The sequence below is a fragment of the Macaca nemestrina genome, chromosome 5 (genome assembly GCF_043159975.1).
Source record: "Macaca nemestrina isolate mMacNem1 chromosome 5, mMacNem.hap1, whole genome shotgun sequence".
NCBI lineage: Eukaryota > Metazoa > Chordata > Mammalia > Primates > Cercopithecidae > Macaca > Macaca nemestrina.
Genome location: NC_092129.1, coordinates 90,735,794 through 90,760,604, shown reverse-complemented (window position 1 = coordinate 90,760,604; position 24,811 = coordinate 90,735,794). Strand labels below are relative to the sequence as shown.

Genomic DNA, 24,811 nt, shown 5'->3' with positions numbered 1-24,811 from the left:
TGCCTCAGCCTCCGAAAGTGCTGGGATTACAGTCATGAGCCACCATGCCCAGCCTACTGAATTTTTTTTTAAAAATTGGGAATATCTTACTTGTGATTATTCTTTTTTTCTCTACTGTCATTTAAAAATTTTTCTCCGAATCTATTTCACTTCAAAATGTTATTCCAAATTTGTAATTTTTCCCTTTTATGAAATTATTCTTAGTTAAAAAATTTTTGGAAAATCTGTTTAATGACTGGGATTTTTATATACTCGTATTTCCTTTTTATTAACTGTGATTTGTAAATATTACACTTAGATTTAGAAAATTTTAGTTCAGGCGATGGGTGTGGTGACGCATACCTGTAATCCCAGTAATGTGGGAGGCTCAGACAGGAGGACTGCTTGAGCCCAAGAGTTCAAGACCAGCCTGGTCAACATAGACCTTGTCTCTACAATAAATAAATAAATGATTTTTAAAAATAAAATTTTAGTTCATACACATAGAATGTTCCCTTCCTACATTCAGTATACATATAATCTGTTCAAGTAATGAAAAACATATTTTAATTTCATAAATAAAAATTCCTAAAACTTCGTCTGACTCAATGTAATTGGCATGTACATGGTGATATATCCAAATGAATATTGCCATTTATTCTAGCCATAGACCCTTACTGTAGACATTTATACATGATGGTATAATTAATATCTTACTTCACTTTCTTAATTTCACCAATATATGATGAAATCAGTATTAATCAACGTAATGAAATTTATGGATTTTAGTTTTCATGTTGAATACATTGGAAAATAATGTTGATAACACTAATTATCTTTTTTTAATAAATTGCAGCAAAACACTTACTATTTTGGAGTTTAAAGTATGTCATCATGGCAAAGTTTCGGAGAAGGACTTGCATCATTTTGGCACTTTTTATTCTATTTATTTTCTCTCTGATGATGGGTTTAAAAATGCTGAGACCAAATACAGCTACTTTTGGAGCTCCTTTTGGACTTGACCTTCTTCCAGAACTTCATCAACGAACTATTCATTTGGGAAAAAGTTTTGATTTCCGAAAGAGTGACAGAATCAACAGTGAAACAAATACCAAGAATTTAAAAAGTGTTGAAATCACTATGAAACCTTCCAAAGCCCCTGAACTTAACTTGGAAGAACTACCACCTCTGAATAATTATCTACATGTATTTTATTACAGTTGGTATGGAAATCCACAATTCGATGGTAAATATATACATTGGAATCATCCAGTGTTGGAGCACTGGGACCCTAGAATAGCCAAGAATTATCCACAAGGGAGACACAACCCTCCAGATGACATTGGCTCCAGCTTTTATCCTGAATTGGGAAGTTACAGTTCTCGGGATCCTTCTGTTATAGAAACTCACATGAGACAAATGCGCTCCGCTTCAATTGGTAATTATTCTGTATATATATATGTGTGTTTGTGTCTGCATATAGGCATATAAATAATTTTTTGTGTAACTTTAAATTACTAGTCAATTTTCACATTATTATTAATTATATTGTTAAGCTCATACCTCCAAATTAAACTGTATATGTGATTTTAAACATCCAGGAAACCACCTTTTAACACTGCCCTTAGTGTATATTGTTTAATTTTTAAATTTTGGAGCATTTCTGGATATATTGTTGATTTCTAATTTAATTCACTTTCTCAATTTTATTAAATTATGATTTTCATAAAATACAATGAATTTCCCACTTTAAGTTTACAGCTTATTGGTATTACTCAAAAGTATATACCTGTTTGAATACCACCCCAATCAAGAGGTAAAATATTTCTATAGCCCGAAACGTTTCATCATAATTCCTTTATGCAGGCCCACCTTCTCCCCTACCGCTGAAAACTGTACACATATCAGCTGGATCTAATTTCTGTCAGATCTGATTTCTATCAGACCTGATTTCTATCACTGGAAAATAGTTGTGAGTGTTCTATTACTTTGTGAAAATAGAATCATTCAGCATTTATATGTATGTCTTTTGCTCAGCACAATATTTTGAAATGTACTTAACTATATCAATAGCTTCATCATTTTTATTGACGAGAAATATTCTATTATTTGGTTTTGGCAAATTTGCTTTTATATTCACCTGTTCATAGGTGTTTGGGCTGTTTCAAATTTTAGGCATGTAACACGTAATTCGGTCTTGCTTTTCTGTTTCTTAAAGTTATTCTGACAGTCTTTTCTTTCTTAATGTCTGTTTATTTCATTTATGTTTAACGTAATAATGACATGATTTTAAATCTGCCATTTTTCTGTTTATTTTCCATTTGTTCCACATGTCTGTGTTTCTTCCCTCTTTTTCTTCTCTTACATTACATATGCGTATTATTCTATTTTATATTTTCTTCTGGCTTATTTTATTCATTTGTTTTATTTATTTTATAATTGTACCTTTTTACAATACGCCCCTTTAACTTAACTGATTCTTATTGTTGTTCCCACCTCTTTTCACCTTTCTCTTCCATTTCCTTCTGGCACTCCAATTACATATATTTAGATAGAGTCATATTGTCTCACAGGTGAATTATAGAAAAAATATAACTTGGTGCCTGAAAATTCTTCAGTTTGTTCATATGGTCTTTGTAAAACCTTCCAGTTTCAGTTTCATTTATCTTTTTAGTGCCCCTACCAGTAGAGCTAGAAGAAGAAATTGGGTATTCGTACATTTTTCTAGCTCTACATAAACGGATGAATTCACCATGGAGCTGATATGTATTTAGAGAAACACAAGAATCTTTGATGAACAAAACACTGTAGAATTCTATGAATCTATATCAGATATGTGCAAGATGAGTTGTTTTCCTTGTATGGACTTTTTTCAAGTATTTATAAAATTTAACTTTATAGTATACTTAGAGCTTTAGTTTCTATGTTCTATATGTATTATAACATAAAATAGGCTAGGTCAGTTAAGACAGCATTGACTTGTGTGTGGTCAATATGTATATGTGTGTGTCTGTCTCTATTTACTAATTTGCTTTTGGGAGGAGAATCTTTTCAAATGATTTTTTTTCTATTTTTTACAAAAAAGTTGTATTACATTTAAGTCTTTTTTTTTTTTTTTTTTTTTTTTTTGAGACGGAGTCTCGCTCTGTCACCCAGGCTGGAGTGCAGTGGCTGGATCTCAGCTCACTGCAAGCTCCACCTCCCGGGTTTACGTCATTCTCCTGCCTCAGCCTCCCGAGTAGCTGGGACTACAGGCGCCCGCCACCTCGCCCGGCTAGTTTTTTGTATTTTTTAGTAGAGACGGGGTTTCACCGTGTTAGCCAGGATAGTCTCGATCTCCTGACCCCGTGATCCGCCCATCTCGGCCTCCCAAAGTGCTGGGATTACAGGCTTGAGCCACCGCGCCTGGCCAATTATTATTTCAAGACTGTCTTGATATGGCTAAAAACTATGCTAGATTGACAGAGACAATGGTTGTTCTTTAAAGTTTTAATTTTCCTTTGCAATTTGAATAGTGTACAATGAGGGTTTTTTCCCCTCCATTATAAATACAACTATTATGTTAATACATGTTTATAATACATAAACATATATAATATTTATAGTAAATATAAATTTTAGATGTAAATAATACATGTGTTACACTATGTTTGGTATAGTTTGTGATCAGGAAGAAAAGTTTCAATTAACATTTTTGTGCCTATCTCATATTTATAAAGACCATTTTCCCTGTATAGTATTTTACTATTGTATCATATATATGAACATTAATTATTTCTAAACATTGACAGTCATACAGTCATTTCGATTTTAAATGTTGACAGCTTCACTACTGATGTAAATATTTTACTTTTTGATGGATTTTCTCCTAGACAAAATAAAAAAAAAACTTGATAATAAAAGTGACATAATTCGTAAATAAATAAATAATTTCTTAATGAGTTAAATATTGAATTATACTCATTGTTACCAGGCAGAAAAATTTGACTGTTGGAATACTGACTCAAAACCCTACTTTAATCCATGGAGCTGGCATGCTGACTCTGGCATTCTTGGAATCGAATAAGATAGTAAATGAAGGCGATTTAAATTGTTGTATGATTGACTGTGCTTTGACTACATATTTAACATTCATATTTTTCCTTTGATATAAATGGCCTTCTTTTTATCTTAAATTGAATTGATGTGTGAAATAATTATACTGTTATATCACAGAGTACAAGTTGGTTCATTTTCTGCTTTTACAATTAGAAGTGTGGTGTGCATAAATCCTAATGGCTCAACCCTTCATTGAAAAGAATGATAAAATTAAAATGAACTATTAATGTTATGTTTAAAATCCAATTATTCTATATAATGTTTTAGATATATTACAATAGCCTATGATAGATTTGTATCCTTTTCAAGTCTTTTAAGTAAAATATTACGTATCATGGATACTATCCTCTTGTATTGCTATATTACAACTCTAAAAGTACCAGATGAATGCCTTCTTATTTTTATTCAGTTTACTAAAACCTTAGTAGATGAGTCAGAAAATGGCCCCCAAGATGTCCACATCCTAATTCCCAAAATCTGTGAATATATTATTTTATGTGGCAAAAGGGAATTAGGGTTGCAGATGCAAAAGGTTGCTAATCATCTGAACTTGAGATGGCATTATCCTTCATTATTTGGGTACAGCTAATCTAGTCACATAAGTCCTTATATATAAAAGAAGAAGAGGGAAAAGAGAGTCAGAGGGATGCACTGAGAGACTTGATCCCCTGTTACTATCTTTGAAGATGGAACAAGAAGTTCATGAGCCAAGGAATGTGGTAGCCTCTACAAGCTTGAATGGCAAGGAAAGGGATTCTTTCCTAGAGCCTCCAGAAAGGAACGTCATCCAGTCCAATACCTGGCCTTATCTTGGCATATTAAGACCCATGTCAACACTCCTGACATGCAGAGCTGTAAGATAATAAATTTACATTGTTTTAAGCAACTAAATTTGTGAGAATGTGTTATGGCAAAATAGAGAACTACTACATTAGCAAAACATAATATACTCTATGACTTTAAAATTATCTTCTCCTTGTTTCAGTTTAGCACTAAATATTTATTGACTTTCCATGATGTTCCAAGCTTGTGCTAGATTCTAGGGACATAAAGATGAGCAAGTTACATTCCTCAGGTGTTCCTTTGTTTTCATCATTGTTGCTTTAAAAACAGTAGATGGATTTCAACATTAGAATATTTCCTGAAAGTATGACATACTTGTTTTAGTAAAGTTACAATTCTTGTTTCTGCATCTCCTGCCTTAAAAATTTTGTACATAAAAGTAGAAGTCACAATGAGATGAATTAGATGCATAAAGTTTAAATGTACATAATAATGTCTAATATGATGTCATAAATAATAACTATTTGCATTAAGTTTAAAATTTATATTTATAACTGTAGAGTGGTGATATTCCATAAAGCTTTCATATTGCTATAAATGCCCAACCTTTGGTTTCATTGATTTTCTCTGGAAAAGCATGTGTATTCTGCTGTTGTTGAATGAAGTATGTTATAAGTGTGAGTTGGTTCAAGTTCTTCCTAGTATTACTCAGGTCTCTATCCTTGAAGATTTTCTTTCTACTTGTTCTATTAATTACTGGTAAATGAATATTGAAGAGTCCAAGCAAATTTGTGAATATATCTATTTCTGTCTTCAGATCTGTCAGTTTTTCTTCATATGTTGTGAAGATCTTTTGTTAGGTGCATTAAACATTTAGGATTGTTACGATTTTTGGATAATTGAGTACTTTCTTACTCTGTAATATTCCCATTTATTTCTGGTAATATTATTTGTTCTGAAGGCTACTTTGACATTAATATAACTGTTTAGTTTTCCTTGATCAGTATTCGCTGGGTATATCTTTTTCCATTCTTTTATTTTAACTTATCTATGTCTTTATACTTAAAGTGGTTTTCTTGTACATCGCATATGGTTGGGTCCTCATTTTTTTGATAAAATATGAAAATTATATTTTTAAATGGGTGTCATTAGACTATTTGTACTTAATATGATTATTAATATGATTGGATTGATTAAATCTACCATCTTGTTAACAGCTTCATGTTTCATTCTGTTTCCTTTTTTTCTTTTTCATTTTCTTTTCCATTAATTGAACAATTTTTATGATTATATTTAGTCTATAGTATTTACTTATAGGATTTACTTATTATGTGTAACTTTTTTCTTTTTTGTCATTAACTCAGAATTTTCCAAATATATCTTTGTATAATCACAGTCTACTTGCAAATGATATATACTTCGTGTGTAATGTAAGATCTTCACCACTGATATTCCCTATGTTTCCCTCCCATACTTTGCTATTGGCATAATTCTATCACATAAGAAATGATATTTTACTATCGTTGCTGTAGACCAGAAGTTGGCAAGCATTTTCTGTAAAGGACTACCTAATATATTTTTTTTGATTTTGTGAGTCCCTCACTCTCTCTCTTTGCAACCACTCAGCTCTATCTTTATAGTGTGAAAATGGTTATAAGCAATAGATAGACAAATATATAGATGAATTGGCCTGTAAAAGGCAAGATTTGGCTCATGGGTCATAGTTTGCTGATCACTCTTTTCAATAATCAGTTGTTTTCCATAGTTATTAAAAGTAAGAATGTTTTTTTACATTTATTCCATATTTTAATGTAGGTCCTAGTGTATGCCTAGTATCATATTGTTTCTCTCTTAAAAATTTCTTTTATCTTGTTTTACTGATCTCCTTGCAATGAATACTTTCAAATTTTGTTTATAGCCTTTATTTTGAAAGATGTTTCATCAGCTGTGCAATTCTCAATGGGCAGGTTTTTGAGGATTGTTTGCTTTTGGAATTTTGAAAATTTACTCCATTTTTTTTTTCTTCTTTTTCTTCTGTCTTTAATGGTTTCTGATGGGTAGCCTGCCGTAATTTAAAAAAATCTTTTTATATCCTCATTTTCTTGGATGAATATGTTTTGTTGTTGTTGTTTCCTGGCTGCATTTAATTTTTTTCTTTTTTTTCCTTTTTATATTTTGGTTTTTAGCAGTCTAAACATGGTATGGTTAGTTGTTACTCCTGTTGTTTTTTGGTATTTATCCTTCTTGGTGTTCTCTGAATTTTTTAATCTGTTGCTTTGTGTCTTTTATTAATTTTGGTAAATTCTTAGTGTTTATTATTATTTTTTGAGACGCAGTCCCACCCTGTCACCCAGGCTGGAGTGCAGTGGCGCGCAGCTCACTGTCACTGCAACCTCCGCCTCCTGAGTTCAAGCCATTCTTCTGCCTCACCCTCCCAAGAAGCTGGGGCTACAGACACGCTCCACCACGTGTAGCCAATTTTTGTACTTTTAGTAGAGACAAGGTTTCACCATGTTGGCCAGGATGGTGTCTATCTCCTGACCTTGTGATCCACGTGCCTCGGCCTCCCAAAGTGCTGGAATTACAGGCGTGAGCCACCATGTCCAGCCTGGTTATTTTTTCAAATAAACTGTCTACTTCTGGGTTTCCAATTACATGTATACTAGAACTTTGATATTTATCTCACAACTGTAAAATGCCTTGTTCTATTCTTTTCCCCAGTCTTTTTTCTCATTATGGTAATTTGGATAAGGTAATTTCTTTTGACTTGCCTTGAAGTTTCCTGATTGTCTTCTCATGTCTGTTAATGAGCCTATTAAAGGCATTAATTCATCTTTTTAAATAGTTTTTCATTCCTGGCATTTCTGTTTTATTTGTTCTTATAGTTCCCATGTCTCTGCTGAAATTTCTTGCCAGATCTTGTGTGTTAGCTACTTTTCCCATTAGATCTTTTAAGTTAGTCATTACAGTAATTTTAAATTCTCTCTCTGATGATTCCAATATCTGTCTCATATGTGAGACTGGTTCTATTGATTGCTTTGTCTGTTGGCAGTGAATTGTTTTTCTTGCTTTTTTTCTGTACCTTGTAATATTTTGTTAAAAGTGTGTCACCCTGAGTAAGATAATGAAAATTGTGTTATGTCTAGAAATGAGCTTTCCTTTTTTTCTCTTAAAGCTTTAGTTTGAAAGAATGTTTGAGATGTTCAAAAAAGGCTCTAAGTTTCCTATGAACACATAACAAGTTTTCTGGGGCTCAAGGTATCCAAATTTATCATTATACTGTCTTCTTGTTATTAAATGTTATTTATAATCACTTTTTAGGTCTTTTACTGTGCGTGATGCATTGTCTCATTTGTGCTTTTTAAAACAGACCTTATCCTCCGTTTTACAGATGTGGAAACTTAAGTAAAATAACTTACCTAAAGATACACATCTATCAAATAACAGAATAAGGACTCGATTCTCTAGGCCTATCTGATTTTTATACCCTATATTCTTAACTTATCTGATTTGAATACATCACTTTACTAACAACAACAAAAAAATTAACTATCAATTATATTGAAGGTCCTATAATAAATGACATGGAAGGATGACATAACCTACATGACATGAGTTTTTGCATTTAGTTTGCTCGTATTTCAAGAATAGACTTCAAAGAGCATCCTAGAGTTTGCTAAGCAATTAGGATGACAGAGATACCGAGTAGTAGATTTTACTTATAAGTGATACTCAGTTGGCTTATTTTATAGACATTTCTCTGGTTACTCAAGGATTCACTGCCATTGTAAATTCCCAGCACTCCTCAGAAGTAAGACAATCACTGGCGTGGTTCCCAGGCTAGTATTTATTCAGTGTCACAGTCCAAAAGACACTGTATAATGATTAATTGAACTGTGGATCACAGTATAGGGATAGAGTTAGATATCTGGAAGTCATAATTGATGGAATAAAGAAGCTGAAACATAACAACATTATAAGAGAGAAGAAAGAACATTCTTCCAAAGCCATAGAGTATACTTACAAAGAGGATAAAAGAGGAAGAGAAATTACTAGACCAAGAATGGGGTGGTTAATTAGAAGAATCAGAATAATATGGCAGTGCTGTCCAGTAGAATTTTCTGTGATGATGAAAATGTTCTCTATCTGTGCTGCCTAAAACAGTAGATATATACTCATATGTGGCTATTGAACACTTGAAATGTAGCTAGTTGAGTGTGCAAGAAAACTTAATTCTTTTAAATTTTAATGTATATGGTAGATAATGGGTATTATTTTGGACAGCATAGGACTAGAATGTAATCAAGCTTGAGGAAGAGAGTAAAGAAGTGGTGGAATGGAGATAATAGTCTTAAAACGGATAAGATTGGCTGGGCGCAGTGGCTCAAGGCTGTAATCCCAACACTTTGGGAGGCCGAGGCGGGAGGATCACGAGATCGGGAGGATCACGAGATCAGGAGGATCACGAGATCAGGAGATCGAGACCATCCTAGCCAACATGGTGAAACCCCATCTCTACTAAAAATACAAAAATTAGCCTTGTGTGGCGGTGGGCACCTGTAATCCCAGAGGAGGGATTCTATCTGTGATCAATAGAATGAGGCAGGAGAATCACTTGAACCTGGGAGGCGGAGGTTGCAGTGAGCCGAGATTGCGCCATTGCACTCCAGCCTGGCAACAGAGCAAGATTCTGTCTCAAAAAAAAAAAAAAAAAAAAAGATGCTAAAGCTCATGTGTGTGTACATGTGTATGTGTGTGCTAGGAGAGGGGTATAGTTGAAGAGGGAGGGAAAAATGTGAGGAAAAAAACAGAGAACATTGTAGTTTAAGGAACCAATATTTATCGAATACTGTAGTCTAGTTAATGGAATTCTATGTGTGTACTTAAAATATATCCTGAAAGGTAGGAATTATCTGTGTTTTGATGGTGAGGCCACAGAAGCAAGAAGTTAACTTGCCCTTAGTTCATGTAGCTGATAAGTGGTGAGATACTTGAATACATGTTCAAAGCCCATGCATATTCTATTAAACTGCCCTGCCTCTCACAAAAAGAAATCAGAGTAGTAGATGAATTAGGAAAAGGACAAAAGTCACAATTTTTCAAGGTAAGTGCTTTTTGTCTTTTCTCTTTTAAACTATGAAGGTAATTTTTAGAAGTGTGTGTAATGGCAATATCTGAAGTTGGTCCATGTTGTTGCTGTTGTCTTGATTCTGCTGATTCTTGTGCATGGTGTTTTGTTCTTTGTGTTCTTAATTATCTTTGATTGTATACTATTTATTGTTCTTTTAAAAAAACTTTTTGTATGTAATTTGAGGCCCAGGAAGAAGATGCCTTCCTCCAGAAAGGATTTTCTTTTGCTTCTGCCTGGTGACTGTTTAGAATACCATGTCTGGGTTACCTTAAATTAGGTCTAAAGCTAGAGGACTGTACAAGCACTGTGAACCTGCAGTTTAATTCACTGTTAAGTTGGTTTACTTCTACAAATTTTGCTTGGGGCAAACAGACCTCGTTGCTCACTTATCTTTCTGGTTTCACATTTTCCCTTCAATTTGGCCAGGAAATTTCTTACTCTCTTCAGCTCTTTGACTCTAAGACATTTTCTCCCCATGGTTTATATAATAATAATGGTTATTTTCATGGAGAGTACTTGGTCTACTATTAGACCAACTGTTATTTTAAACTAGTCCACTCAGGAATCTTGTTTTGTTTTTACTTTTATGGAAGAATGCTTTGCTTATAATTTTCAGATTCGTGGCATAATCTTTCTGTTGTTTAATGTTTATTTTTTTCTCTTTTATTTTTTGCATAAAATAATTTTTTGGTAGGTTGCATGTTTAGAAAACTTTTGTTGTCATTCTTATTTTCATTGGTGATACTCTTCTTACAAGCTGGGCTAGTAATCTTACAAGATTATAAGTGATTGCTTATAAAATGTTGTATTAATTGTCTCCAGACACTTTTCTCACCAGCATTCCTCTCTAGGATATGCCTTCCTCTGGCTAGCCAGTTTCCCTCAAGCCTCATATGTTACAGGTTATTTTTTCTATCTTTTATTCTAGTTGCCATTCTTATTTTCAGAGTGGATAGGGGACATAAGGATTATTTTTCCATTAACTTTGATTTTGTTGTCCTAATGGGACTTACTTATTTGTACATGGCATGGCTAGCACAAAACTTAGGTCTTAAAATTTATTTCTCTGGCAGTTTCTTACCTTCAATTTCTTAATTTCCTCATGCTTCTCTTTTGGTACTATTGTTATTTACTTCCCTGCCTTAAAGAGTCTGTTGATTTATCTAGAAATTTGTGCCATCTTTCTGATGACTGTCCATTTCTTTGTATATATAATGAGGCTTTGAATTAATTGATCTTAAATATTCTGTCTCCGGTTAGTGATTTCCATGTAATTTATGCTTCCAACACATAATTTATAAGTTCAGAAATAAGTAGGCAGGCACTACAGAGAGGAAGAGTAATTATTTTACTATGTTAAAATTTTCTGTTAAAAGGTATTGATCTACACAAAAACAGCATATATATGTTTATGGCAGTTTTATTCATAATTGCCAAAAATTGGAAACAACCAAGATGTCCTTCATTAGGTGAATGTATAAACATACATACAATGACTTATTATGCAGCAGTAAAAAGAAATGAGCTATCAAGTTATGAAAAGATATGAAGGAAACTAAAAATTCAAGTTGCTAAATGAATGAAGCCAATTCTAAAAAGCTACATACTTTATGATTCCAACTATATGACCTTCTGGAAAAGGCAAAATTATAGGCAGCAAAAAGCTTAGTTATTGCCAGGGGTGAGGGGGAGAGGGAACAGGGATGAATCAGTATAGCGCGGGAGGTTTATGGAGCTGGTAAAACTAGTTTGTCAGCTACTGTAATGGAGGACATATGGTATAATAGATTTGTCAAAACCTGTTGAACTGTACAACACAAAATGTGAACACTGATGTAAACTATGGACTTCAGTTAATGAAAATCTTTCAATATTGGGTCATCAATTGTAGCAAATGTACCACACCAATGAAAGATGTTAATAATAGGAAAAACCGTGTGGAGGGTAGGGGCAGGTAGGAGGAAGAGTATATGAGAACTCCATACTTTCTTTGCTATTTTTATGTAAACCTAAAACTCTAAAAGGTAAAGTCTGTTCACTTTTACAAAAGCATATTAATGCCTGATAAAGAGGTCATAAATATTGACAAAGTGATCAAATAACCATATGTATTCTGAAGGAACTTAACAAAACCACCTCGTGGAAATGTGTTCTTTTATTGCCAACTGTTTGGTACTTACTATGCCTTTTTAAGAATATCTGCACTCATGTTCTTGTCTTTTCCCTTTCTTTTCGGTCTTTTCTATTAGGTGTACTAGCCCTCTCTTGGTACCCACCTGATGTAAATGATGAAAATGGAGAACCTACTGATAACTTGGTACCCACTATTTTGGATAAAGCTCATAAATATAACCTGAAGGTATTTTATTTTCAAGCTATACATAAGTTAATTCTTTTGGACAAGAGGATAGTAATAACAATTTTTGAAATAGTCATTTTAATTAAAAATGATAATGACTTAGAATCTCTTAAATACTCTTTCATAAAGAAAATTTATATAATAGGAATTTCAATCTTATCTAAATTATATTTTAGAGATTCTTTACTATGTTTCTAATCATGTTTTATATTTATTTATATTATATATATATATTTATATTTATATATTTATAATAGGCCTACATTCAATCCTGGCTCAGCCACTTTGTAGCTTTATAATATGACTTGTCTCAGTTTCTTCATCTCTAAAATGGAAATAGCAACAAAACCTTCCTTACACACAGAGTGGTTGTAAAGATTATATGAGATAATTCATGTAAAACATAGATTCCTGTCTGGCACAGAGTAAGCATTAAGTAAAAAAACTTAGTGCTTATTTAAATTATTTAAAGAAGGTAAAATATGATTGTCTTAACAGATAAAATTTTAGGAAAGAAAAATTCATGTTAATAAAGTCCTTAGTAACCAAAGTTCTTTAGCTTGATAACGGGTGTCTCTTAGTAGCGTATTTTAAACACTGTATCTGATGGAGAAAAAGTAGTGTCATGCTCAACCAAGATCAATACAAGGTTACAATATTATTTAGTGCTGTTATGGAGACTCTAAACAAGCAGTTCGACTAAAAAATGCAAAAAGAAGAAATAGTTCTAAATAAAATATGGTTTTTTTCTTTGCAAATGACAAATACTTACAAAACCCCTGAAAACTGCCAAAAAACTATGAAAAATAATGAATTCAGTAAGGTGCCTGGAATGAAAACATGTACATTTCAGTAAGATTCCTCTATTACAGAACAAAATGGGAAAGTGTGCATTGAAAATAACATCAAATGTGTATGCAAAGAAATCTTTAACATTTTATCAAAAGATATGGAAGACCTGCATAAATGACTTCCCATGACTTTGATGAGAAGATTCAAATTGCAGAAATAGCCATTCTCACATTTTTCTTTCTTTTAATAACTTTTGTAAACTTAATGCAATCCCAATTAGAAATTCTGATGAGATTTTAAACACAGAATTTAACAAACTAATTTCAAAGTTTATAAATATGTTGGAATCAAGTAAGACTTAAAGTTTTTAATGAGGGGAAAAATTTGTCTTCTCAGATAATATATACTATAAATTGATAGAAATTAAAGAATATAACATTAGCCTCAGTTTGGAGAAAGAGATGGATGCAGAATCTTGACACTTAATATGGAAATCTATTATGTAATTCAAAAAATCATTAAAAATCAGTTATAAAAAGAATATTCATGATCTTGCCCTCAGGAAACTGCTTTATTTTATTTTATTTTATTTATTTTTTTTATTTTTGGTATTATCTTCTCTGTTCTGTGTCCTTGGACATTTTTGTTTCATATCAGGTAACTCTTATTCTCTGCTTGCTCATGTTTCTTATAGTTTTTCCTTCTTGTTCAATGTATTGTGTTTGAAAATCTTAATGAAAATGTCAGGTTGAGCACAGTGGCTCACACCTGTAATCACAGCACTTTGGGATGCCAAGGTAGGCGGATCTCTTGATGCCAGGAGTTCAAGACCAGCCTGGCCAACATGTTGAAACCCCATCTCTACTAAAATACAAAAAGTAGCTGGGCATGGTGGTGCACACCTGTAGTCCCAGCTACTACTCAGGAGGCTGAGGCACGAGAATTGCTTGAACCTGGGAGGCAGAGATTGCAGTGAGCTGAGATTGGTGCCACTGCACTCCAGCCTGTACGACAGAGTGAGAGTCTATCTCAAAAAAAGGATTTAGGGTCTTTTAACTAGAGACCACTTACCATTATCCTGAGTTCTCAGATTGCAACCACTCTTAAAATTTGCTGAACAGTTTTATTTGCTCTGTAACTTCTTGCAGTTATATTCTAATGGAAGACAATCTGGTTTGTCCATTAGTGGTAATTGGGCCCTGTAAGATATGTTATGGACCACTGTGGAAATATTTCATTTCAAATAAAAATATGAAGCATTAATTTTGTCTTAATTTTCCTTTTGCAGCCTAGAGATTGAGTAGTTATTGGAGAATAGAAATGGAACTCTAGGGAGAAAGAGCTAAATAGGCAAGCATTTTTTTATTCCTGTCCATAAAGCTGCTGCTTCTTTCTAATTTACTATCCTGAAACTGTTAAGACAGCATCTCTCAAATTAGCTGTCTAGCAAGAGCTGTCATCTGCTGTGTCCCTTGGTGCCTTTCAGTGAGTTCTTATTGACATTTGAAATCTGCAAATAGGCAAGCCTCCAGGTTCTGGCACCCAGGCGGAAGTTGGGTAAGTGATTGATTTATCTTCCACAAAACAAGTCCAAGAGCTGCTCCTCTGGCCCGACCCTGCCAAAATCCTGGAAGATGGGAACTCAAGAAACTGGCTATTTTAGTACTTTCAGGAAATTTTTAAAGAGAAAATGAAATTGTTATGATATATGAAGATTGGTCGGCTTTTTCTCCTGTTTAAAGCATCTGTGTAGAGAAGGAGAGTGTGGCAAAGAGCTTGACCACTGATTGCCTATTTAATGTTGCCAACATACTTGATCTCTCTGTGCTACAGATTTTATATCTAATGATCAGAAAAACTTGGAACGCAATAGACTGATGTTTTCCAAAATTTTCAGAACAGTTTCTTGGCCTCATGTCTGGTGAGGAACTATGTATAGACAAAGAATAGACCTGGAATCATGAGGCTGGAGCTTGTTCCAACTGAGTAGCTCTGGAATCTTATATTAGTTCCTTGATCTTCTTGGCTTATCCCCTTCATTTGTACAATGACAATGAAACCATAAGATGGTTTTGTTTATTAGATTTGTTTATGATTTCTGTTGTTGTGGAACGGACATTTTTCCCAATTCAATAAAATGCAGTAAATCCTGTTTTTTTAAAGAATGGAAAACTTTCCCTTTTCTTGCTAATATAAGGAAATTTTAATGTTTAATGAATGACAATACCTTACTAGAATTATTTAATATGCTAAGGCAATCCGATAGAAAAGATTAATGATGTTGTAGATTGCGTGCTGACAAATTGTAGCCTCCAGTGCACATAACTGACCACGTCTAAAACCTTAAGTGTAAAATGCATTCATTAGTAACATCTCTTTTTTTTGGCTAATCTTCAAAGCATGGAAATACTGTGCCCTTTTTTCACCATTTTGATTAATATTAATTAGCTTACCCCCCACCCCCAAAAAACCCTTCCATGTATCAATTTTATTTTTAAAATATTCTAATGGTTTTAATGTTTTAATTCTCCTTTTTTATTGATGTCTTTCTCTAGTTTTTTTTTTTTTTTTTTTACTCTTTCTACTTTTTGAGGTAAAAATAATTTTTATTTTTATTCTTTTTTGTTTAGGGATGGAGAATTTTTAGGGAATGAATTAATCTCACAGTTAAGCTTTTGTTATAGTTCATTCATTTTGATTATATAATGTTTTTACTAATATTAGTCATTAAATATTTTGTAATCGTAATTTTGATTTGTTAACTTCAACCAAGAGTTATTTTAAGTAAGCGCCTTTTAAATTATAAACAAACATGCAAGAAAAGGACATGATTGGCGCTTTATTTAGTTTTCATTATCTTTAGCAAATGTTGACTAGGTTTTTTTTTTGAAAGTGTAAGTAAGTGAAAGTAAAATTTAAATCTTGATTTTTCAAAGCGATTTAGTTTCTGTTCTTTTAAAGTATACTTGTCTGCATGTTTTGCTAGAGCAAAGGCTGTTGCACTTATAACCGTCATTGGTAGGCTGGTTTTGCAGACAGTATAAAAATCAGGGCTGGATTCCTTCCTCTATATGCTCTCTGTCCTGCACCATTAAGAACAATGGAACAGTTTTTTGAGTGAGACATGATGGAGATGTTTGGTAGATACTGTCATTGTTTAGCAAATATTCTGGTTTTCCTTCCCCTCCATGCAGAGTAAGTATACTTCCTGCCCTGTTGTTGGGTCTGGCCTTATGGCTAGCTTTGGCTGATGAGATGTGAGAAAAGATAATGTATACTATGCGCTTACATGATTATACTCCTATTCTCTTTTATGAGAAAAGCATGCCCCCTTCTGTCTAGGGCTCAGAATGACAGACACATGAGCTGATTTGAACCAGCCTGGAGCAGAGCCATCATAAGCCAATTCATAGATTTTATGTTCAAAAAGCAAATGTTTGTCTTTTAGAGCCACTGAGATTGTGGGGTTGTTACCTGGCATTATTTAATCAAAACTTGACTGAATTAAATCATTCCTCTAAGTAAAGAAAAATTGGGCAGATTCAGTGATTTTTTTTTTTGCTCAGGATTATAGGGGAAAAAACCAACTCAGCCCTGGTGATCTTCTTGCATTTTAATAAATTTAGTATGTTATTTTAAAGTAGCGTATTTTCTTTCTACTTTATGCAGAAATCACATTTCTTATACTAGGTTTATCAACATCCATTATTTCTTTGCGTATGGCTCTAGAGTCATTTTATCTGCTTTTCAGGCTTATGCCGATTACCACCATGTGATACATGCATATAAGTATGTGTGTGATTCTTTTTTAAATGATTTTCACCTACATTTGAAACATGTTATATTAGTCATGGCCTCTCCTTTTTCATTTTCCTTGTTAAATGAATTTTGTGAATTCGTGGCAAAAACTTTGGGAATCTTACCTAAATTCAGTATAAATGGTAGATTTAAGAGTTTAACTGTTGTTTGTTTTTGCATGCAAATCATTAGTCCATTTATTTATGCATGCATTCATTCATTTAGTGCCTGCTACGTGTCAGATGCAGTCCCAGATGCTGACAATATTACGAAGAAGGATAAAGTATTATCTCTGTCCCTAAAATGCCTTGTAATCTACTGGAGGTCAGACACAAAGACAAGTAAATTTCAGGAAGAGGAAAGAAGTATGAGGTATTATGGCACCACCTAGGAGTAGGAAGACCTACCTCATTTTTGTTGTGTCAGGGGATAGGGGAGTGTGCAGGGGTGAAGGTAGGGAATGGAGTTGGAGAAGGGGAAAAATACCAGATTTTCATTTAAGAAAGTTCGTTTTGTTTATTAAAATTTATTAAAGTTATTAAAATGCAGGAAAAAAAGACAGGAAAGGTCAAAATTAAAAACATGAAATGAGGGAATGTTTATGTTCTTATTCTCTAAAGATAGACTCTAAAGATTTTATGTATAGAATTCTATTATTTTAAAATTGAACTAATAGATTTTTCCAAATGGAATAGAGAGATGGAGACTAGATCACATCATTAATTAAAATTGCAAAGTAATTTTATTATAATTAAGACATTAGAAATACGTGAGGGAAAATTTTAAATGTTTTATATTTACCAATAATAGCTTTTTGCATTTACTGCAAATATATTGATCTGTGCTTTTCAAAAATAGCATGCTATTTGTTGTTTGCAACTGTAAAAGCAAATTCATTTTGATATAGGATATTTCAAGTTAGATATTGCTTAAATATGGTGTCCTTTGTGTATAACATGGAAATTTAGAAAACACAGTGATGTATCTGAAGGAAGAATTATCCAAGGAAACATTATATAATAGTATGAAAATACCTACACACTTGGTAATTTGCTTTCAACTGAATTTAAAAACAAATACCAAAGTTACTGAGAAATCTAACTGCCCTAGCAGTTACTACCCTGGCAATACTAACAATAAGGTGCAAAAATGAATTTGACTTAGTTTTTTACGACAAAAACTTATTTTTGTAATATTACTGTAATTTATTTAAAGTAGAAAATTATATTTTTATTAAATATTATTTAACTTTAAAATTGATTATATGAAAACAAATAGCATTGATTAATGTAAAATACATTTTGCTTTAATTGGGTAATTGAAAAGAGAGGAGTTTCATATTGCAATAGAAGTCTCTAGTTCCATAAATACCTCATAGAGCCTGAAACCTGAAATTAAAACAGTAAATTTATTAGAGTACCATAAAGATTTTTAATTGATGTTGGTAAGTCAGTAAAACTAGGAATAAAAGTGAAAATCCTCATTCTTTGTTTTATGAATATGAAATAGATTGTCGTCTAAGAGAAGTATCTTCTGTATTTTTTACTTTACTAGTTAGAAGTGGCATACAGAATGGTTTTACTAGCCATAATTTGTCTGTCTTGATTTATGTATAGCCAACTTTAAGTTAAAAAATTTTAGTCTGTGCACAGTATTTTAAAAATACTTGGCCGGGCGCAGTGGCTCATGCTTGTATTCCCAGCACTTTGGGAGGCCGAGGCGGGCAGATCACAAGGTGAGGAGATCGAGACCATCCTAGCTAACATGGTGAAACCCATCTCTACTAAAAATACAAAAAATTAGCTGGGCGTGGTGGCGGGCGCATGCAGTCCCAGCTACTGGCCAGACTGAGGCAGAGGCAGGAGAACGGCGTGAACCCGGGAGGCAGAGCTTGCAGTGAGCCGAGATCGCCCCCCTGCACTCCAGCCTGGGCAACAGAGTGAGACTCCATCTCAAAAAAAAAAAAAAAAAATTATAATTACTGCTCTCTATATGTTTACATATTTATAATGTGTGTGTGTGTATCTATGTGTGTGTGTGTTTGTGTGTGTGTGTGTGTGTGTGTGTGTATGGGATATCCAAACCTAGGCATTATGAAAATTATTGTCCTTTATGACACTAGTGGATATTATTTTTAAGCGATTTCATTATAAATTCTTTAATAGAAGTAAATGTATATTATTTTGTAAAATGCTCTTTTAATGGTATGGAAGGATTTATATGTAAATAAATTTGCTAATGACTTCCATTTAAATTTAAGCTTAATGGTCACATGCCTGTAAAGAATCCAGATTTTTCTATTTTTTTGGTCGTTTTCCTAAAAGAAACATATATCTGAATATAGAGTATTTCCTATATATCTTATATGGGATATAAATATGTAAGAAACATATTTTTATAAGGAGTAAACATAAAAAGGAGCCTTGCATAGTGGTTAAGCATTCGAACTCGGAATTCAGATCATCAGTATTACCTCCAACAAACTGGGTGACTTGGAACAACTTACTGAACATTTCTTAAGGTTCTGTCTATCTTTGATTACCTTACTAAGAAAACAAATACCTTAGGGATTTGTGAAGATTAACCAAGATAATAAGTATAAAATGTTTAGCATGTTATTTAGCAGTAAATTTTATTGGTAAAAATTCTCTGGTAGTTTCTGTGTTCGATAAATATTAATCTTAAATTAAGGTGATTTAATCAGTTACTTTATTAAATATATGAAATATACTTCAGTTTAACATTATAGATAATTTATCCCCTAACTGATTTTTTTGTTTGTTTTAGGTTACTTTTCACATAGAACCATATAGCAATCGAGATGATCAAAACATGTACCAAAATATCAAGTATATTATAGACAAGTGAGTTTCTTCAGTATTTATAAATATTGTTATATTATCCAGTGATAATTATTGTTTTAAGAATAGTACATTAAATTATATTTGAGATTTGAATGATTTATGATTATTCCCTTTTTAATAAAATAAAATAAAATTATTTAATTTTATTAAAGGAACATTGCTGAAGTTCCTTACAATTCACTTTCTTTTTGGCAGATTGCTGTTTTTACTGTGTTACAGGTTTATAGACTATGATTTCTGTAATTTTGATATTTTAAATTGACATTGTTTTCTAAACCTTCGGAATATAGCTTTATCTTTTTAAAAAGAAGGTTCAGATTATTAAAAGTGAAGTATTTCTTTTAACGCAGTAGACCCAGAGCTGATATTGTCATTTATATCTAGCCTGATCAAAAAGAATTTATTAATGCAGTTTTCATTTTTTCAAACAATTTTACTGATAACAGTCTGTGACAGATGCCATAGTCTTCCAAGGAAACTTGTCAGCAACAGTAGAATATTTATTACTGATAGATAAAAAAGCAGTTTATGTATTAATGTAGCGAACCATAGGCTTTTTATGGCATTAGTCATCATTCGTAAACCTCAATATGAGATAGTTAATCACTTGTTTGGTAATGCATCTAGTATCTCATTTTCTAATGTGTAAAATTAAAAATGCATTTTTAATTACTACACTTACACAACTGATTCCCCTAAGAAATTTAAGTTGTTACAATTATATTATTCTTATCTTTAAATCAGAGACCAAATATTTTTTAGGAAAGAAAAATGTTATTACTGTCATTAGATTATCTTTTAATATTTTAAGTTATTTTGACCAAATATAATAATGTTCAAACTGCACTGATTCCTTCATTTTCAGTACATAAACAGTTTTTATCTGTAGCAAATTAGTTGTGAATATTCATTCCGCTTTTATATATGCTTATTTTGTAGATACGGAAATCATCCGGCCTTTTACAGGTACAAGACGAAGACCGGCAATGCTCTTCCTATGTTTTATGTCTATGATTCCTATATTACCAAACCTGAAAAATGGGCCAATCTGTTAACCACCTCAGGGTCTCGGAGTATTCGCAATTCTCCTTATGATGGATTGTTTATTGCCCTTCTAGTTGAAGAAAAACATAAGTATGATATTCTTCAAAGTGGTTTTGATGGAATTTACACATATTTTGCCACAAATGGCTTTACTTATGGCTCATCACATCAGAATTGGGCTAGCCTAAAATTATTTTGTGATAAATACAACTTAATATTTATCCCAAGTGTGGGCCCAGGATACATAGATACCAGCATCCGTCCATGGAACACACAAAACACTCGGAACCGGATCAATGGGAAGTATTATGAAATTGCTCTGAGTGCCGCACTTCAGACACACCCCAGCTTAATTTCTATCACCTCTTTTAATGAGTGGCATGAAGGAACTCAGATTGAAAAAGCTGTTCCCAAAAGAACCAGTAATACAGTGTACCTAGATTACCGTCCTCATAAACCAGGTCTTTACCTAGAACTGACTCGCAAGTGGTCTGAAAAATACAGTAAGGAAAGAACAACTTATACATTAGATCACCAGCTGCCTGTTTCTTAATGCATTAATTAAAGTTTAATAGTTATAAAAATCACCTAATTTTTAAAAATAGCTTTCTTTTTGCGTTATGGAAAGAAAACTATCAAAACCAGTATATACTAGTAGTTATATTTAAAAATACATTTTAAAAATTCTTACAGATAATATTATAATTGTTACCCTTCACAATACCACATGAGAAAATATCAGACAAAATGTATACAAATATATTCCTTATGGCATAATTTACTGCATTTCTGACTGAAATCAAAATTCTGATTTGATGGCAATTGAATTTTCATTTTACAATAGATAAATGCTTGTGTTACCTAAAGCACTTAGCACACAGTTAAATTATACTGACATCCTAGACCCAAAGAAATAGGATTGTGTGTATATTTGGGATATCAAAGAAAAAAAAAACCCTGAAAGATAATGTACATGTTTTATGTCATATTTTAAAAATAATTTAATCAACTATATTGTTTTAATATTTAGACTCTGGATAACTCTTCAATAATGAGGAAATTCTTAAGATTAACAAAATCACTGTACCTTCCTCTCAATTTTGCTGTGAATGTGAACCCAAAATGGCTTTAAATTAATAGTCTTTTTTTAAAAATTTAATTACATAAATTAAACCTTACCATGACCAAATTGTGTTAGGAAGGCCTGCTATCTACGGCACAGTGCGTCATTTGCAGATTTGTGGTTACCTATACCATGCTAGGTGTTTTGGCATGTTTAGTGTTTCTGCTTTACAGTGCTGAATTCCGTATTTTAGAAGCTATGGAAAGTCCTTTTATGAAAAAGTTAATGATTGCTTCTCAGTTATTAGGAAAACAGTTATTTCACAATTATTATGTAGATATGATGCCCAAATATTATTTTTAGTATATCTGGTCAATTTTTAAGTTGTTACTATTATATTATTCTTATCTTTAAATCAGAGACCAAATATTTTTTTAGGAAAGAAAAATGTTATTACTGTCATTAGATTGTCTTTTAATTTAAGTTATTTTGACCAAAAGTAATAAGAGAAAATTTACTTACCATTTTAGGTTCTAGAGACATGGAAATGAAAATTATTTTATGTCTAGGGTAAGTCCAGAAGTTTAGCTTTACATTAAGTTTAACACTGTATAATAATGAAGAAACTAATATTTTACTTAAAAACTAATAGTTTCAATTTTTTATATAGTAATATCCCCATTTTATAAATGTTAGACTTTTATCATACATATAGGTTAAAATACTTGTCATCAATAACTTGTATTGTGACAAATTGATCACTTGTATACTAAAAATAAATCTGCTTAAAAACTAAATAAAATGCACTCTATTCTTATAGTTAATGTTTATAACTATAACTATAGTAAAGAAATATATATATCCTGTTACATAAATGTTATTTCTTAGGTGTTCCATTAAGAAAAGCAATAGAATAATACTAAAAAATAATGCCTATAAATCTTCAGAGTATAAAGACATCCATTCAGAAACATAAATTAGCACTAAATTTTTTATAAAATAGCTCACCAGATGACAAAATTTATTTTATTTTTAAACAATGGTTTTGACACAAATTATATTATTGAAAAGAGGCATTACTGTTTAATTTATTTATAGTTTTGGAATTTGTCATTTCTCAGAGAATGATCAGGCCTTAGGAAATTAATACAGTAGTAGTAATCATTATTTTCTAGGGGAAAATAAAAGAATAAATCACTATGCTGATATTTTGATATAACCAAGCACTTACATAGTAATACTGTATAGATGCAACCTGTGGATTTTCTTCTTATATCCATTTAACTTGAATATATTATTTTAGGTATAATTTATAAATGTCATACCTAATACTCTTTTATGATATACCATATTTCATTAAAGTTTTGTTAGAGAAGTATCTACCACAGAGGAGTTTTTTGTGTATGTTGTGTATTTGAACCCACCATGACAGAAAGTAAGTTTTAGGAAATAGTTGTGAGATTAAAGGAAAGTCTATAAAAACAAGGTCAGCATATTCTCAACACAGATACCACCACTTTCTATCTTTTTCCCATTATAGACATGGCGAATCCACACAGCATACTTCACCTCTGAGCTTTGTTGTGATTCCTCAACACATTACCCTAACCAACCAGCAGCAACAGATTTCAGAGTAGGATAAAGCAGATTCTCTCTTCATTGCACAAAGTTATTCTCAATGGAAGAATGGCATCTGATCTCATAATTACTAGTTTATAATTATATTAATATGTTTTTTCTCCCTTTTTAATAAAATAATTACAGTCATCCCTCACTGTCTGTGGGGGATTGGTTCCAGTTACCCCTATGGAAACCAAAATCTGCAAATGCTCAAGTCCCTGATATAAACTGGCATATTAGTTGCATATAACCTATGCACATCCTCCTGTACACATTAAGTCATCTCTAGATTACTTATAACACTTAATACAATGTAAATGCTATGTAAATAGTTGTTATACTGTACCAGTTAGTGAATAATAAAATGACATGAAAAAAAAAAGTCTGTACATCTTCAGTTTTCAGTCGGCAATTTCTTGGCCATGGATGTAGAACCCACAAATAAGGTGAGCCAACTGCATTAGGAAATAACTCTCATAATTCTGTTAATTCTTAGGAAAGCTTTCAAAATCTTCCTCAGGTATTCATTACAGCTGCCTTTACCATTTTATTTGTAACACAGTTTCAATTGTTATGATCACAAGTAAATAAGAGCAAAGAATTTATTTCTTGATTCAAAAAAAACTATGTTTGAATTCAATATAGTATAATAACTGTTAAAACAAAGTGGTATAATACAATGCATGAATCATAATGGATTCTTTCATAAGTTATTAATTTTTATGGTTTAATCAGTCTAATTGTTTTGACTGTATAGAAACCAAATATTTTACTGTTTCTTTTAAGAACTAATATTGTCAACAACTGCTGTTATTAATGTTTACTTGAGTTAACTTTTTTCTGTTTTAAGACTAATTAAAAATTACTATTTTGTTATATGGAATGGTTAATTTTTACTTCATAAAATTATGAATACATTGTATTTTAGATATTAAAGTCTATCATTTCTCTTTATGAAATGTCTTATTTGATTTCTGATTAACAAATGAAAAGGAGTATCCAGTCATCATTCTTTATATGTTTTCTCTTTTGAGATATGCAGCACTTACAAAGTGGATATCTTTAACTGCATATACTTTTTAAATCTCTAAGCTTGTGTTAAATATACACACATACATGCACACATAATTTTTTTTTTTTTAAATTTGGGAGCTGTTTCTCTATTTTTTTTTCTTCTTTGAGTATAATCATATATTAGCTCCGACATCCGTTAGGAAATTAATCTTCTAAAACAGCAAAGTAACAAACCAGTAGAGAACCTACCAAGTTCCTGCACGTTT

General features: G+C 32.0%; 1 protein-coding gene across 1 annotated transcript in view; it reads left to right on the top strand.

Moving 5' to 3' along the window:
* The window catches only part of LOC105498556 (mannosidase endo-alpha), a 30,970-nt gene extending 6,516 nt beyond the window's left edge, over positions 1–24,454 (top strand). The window contains exons 2-5 of the mRNA XM_011770704.3: positions 836–1,417; positions 12,241–12,350; positions 19,728–19,804; positions 20,744–24,454. Of these exons, the coding sequence (XP_011769006.1) occupies positions 874–1,417; positions 12,241–12,350; positions 19,728–19,804; positions 20,744–21,401 (1,389 nt within the window). The 5' untranslated portion in view covers positions 836–873 and the 3' untranslated portion in view covers positions 21,402–24,454. The remainder of the gene's footprint in view (positions 1–835; positions 1,418–12,240; positions 12,351–19,727; positions 19,805–20,743) is intronic.
* Positions 24,455–24,811: the final 357 nt, after the last annotated feature.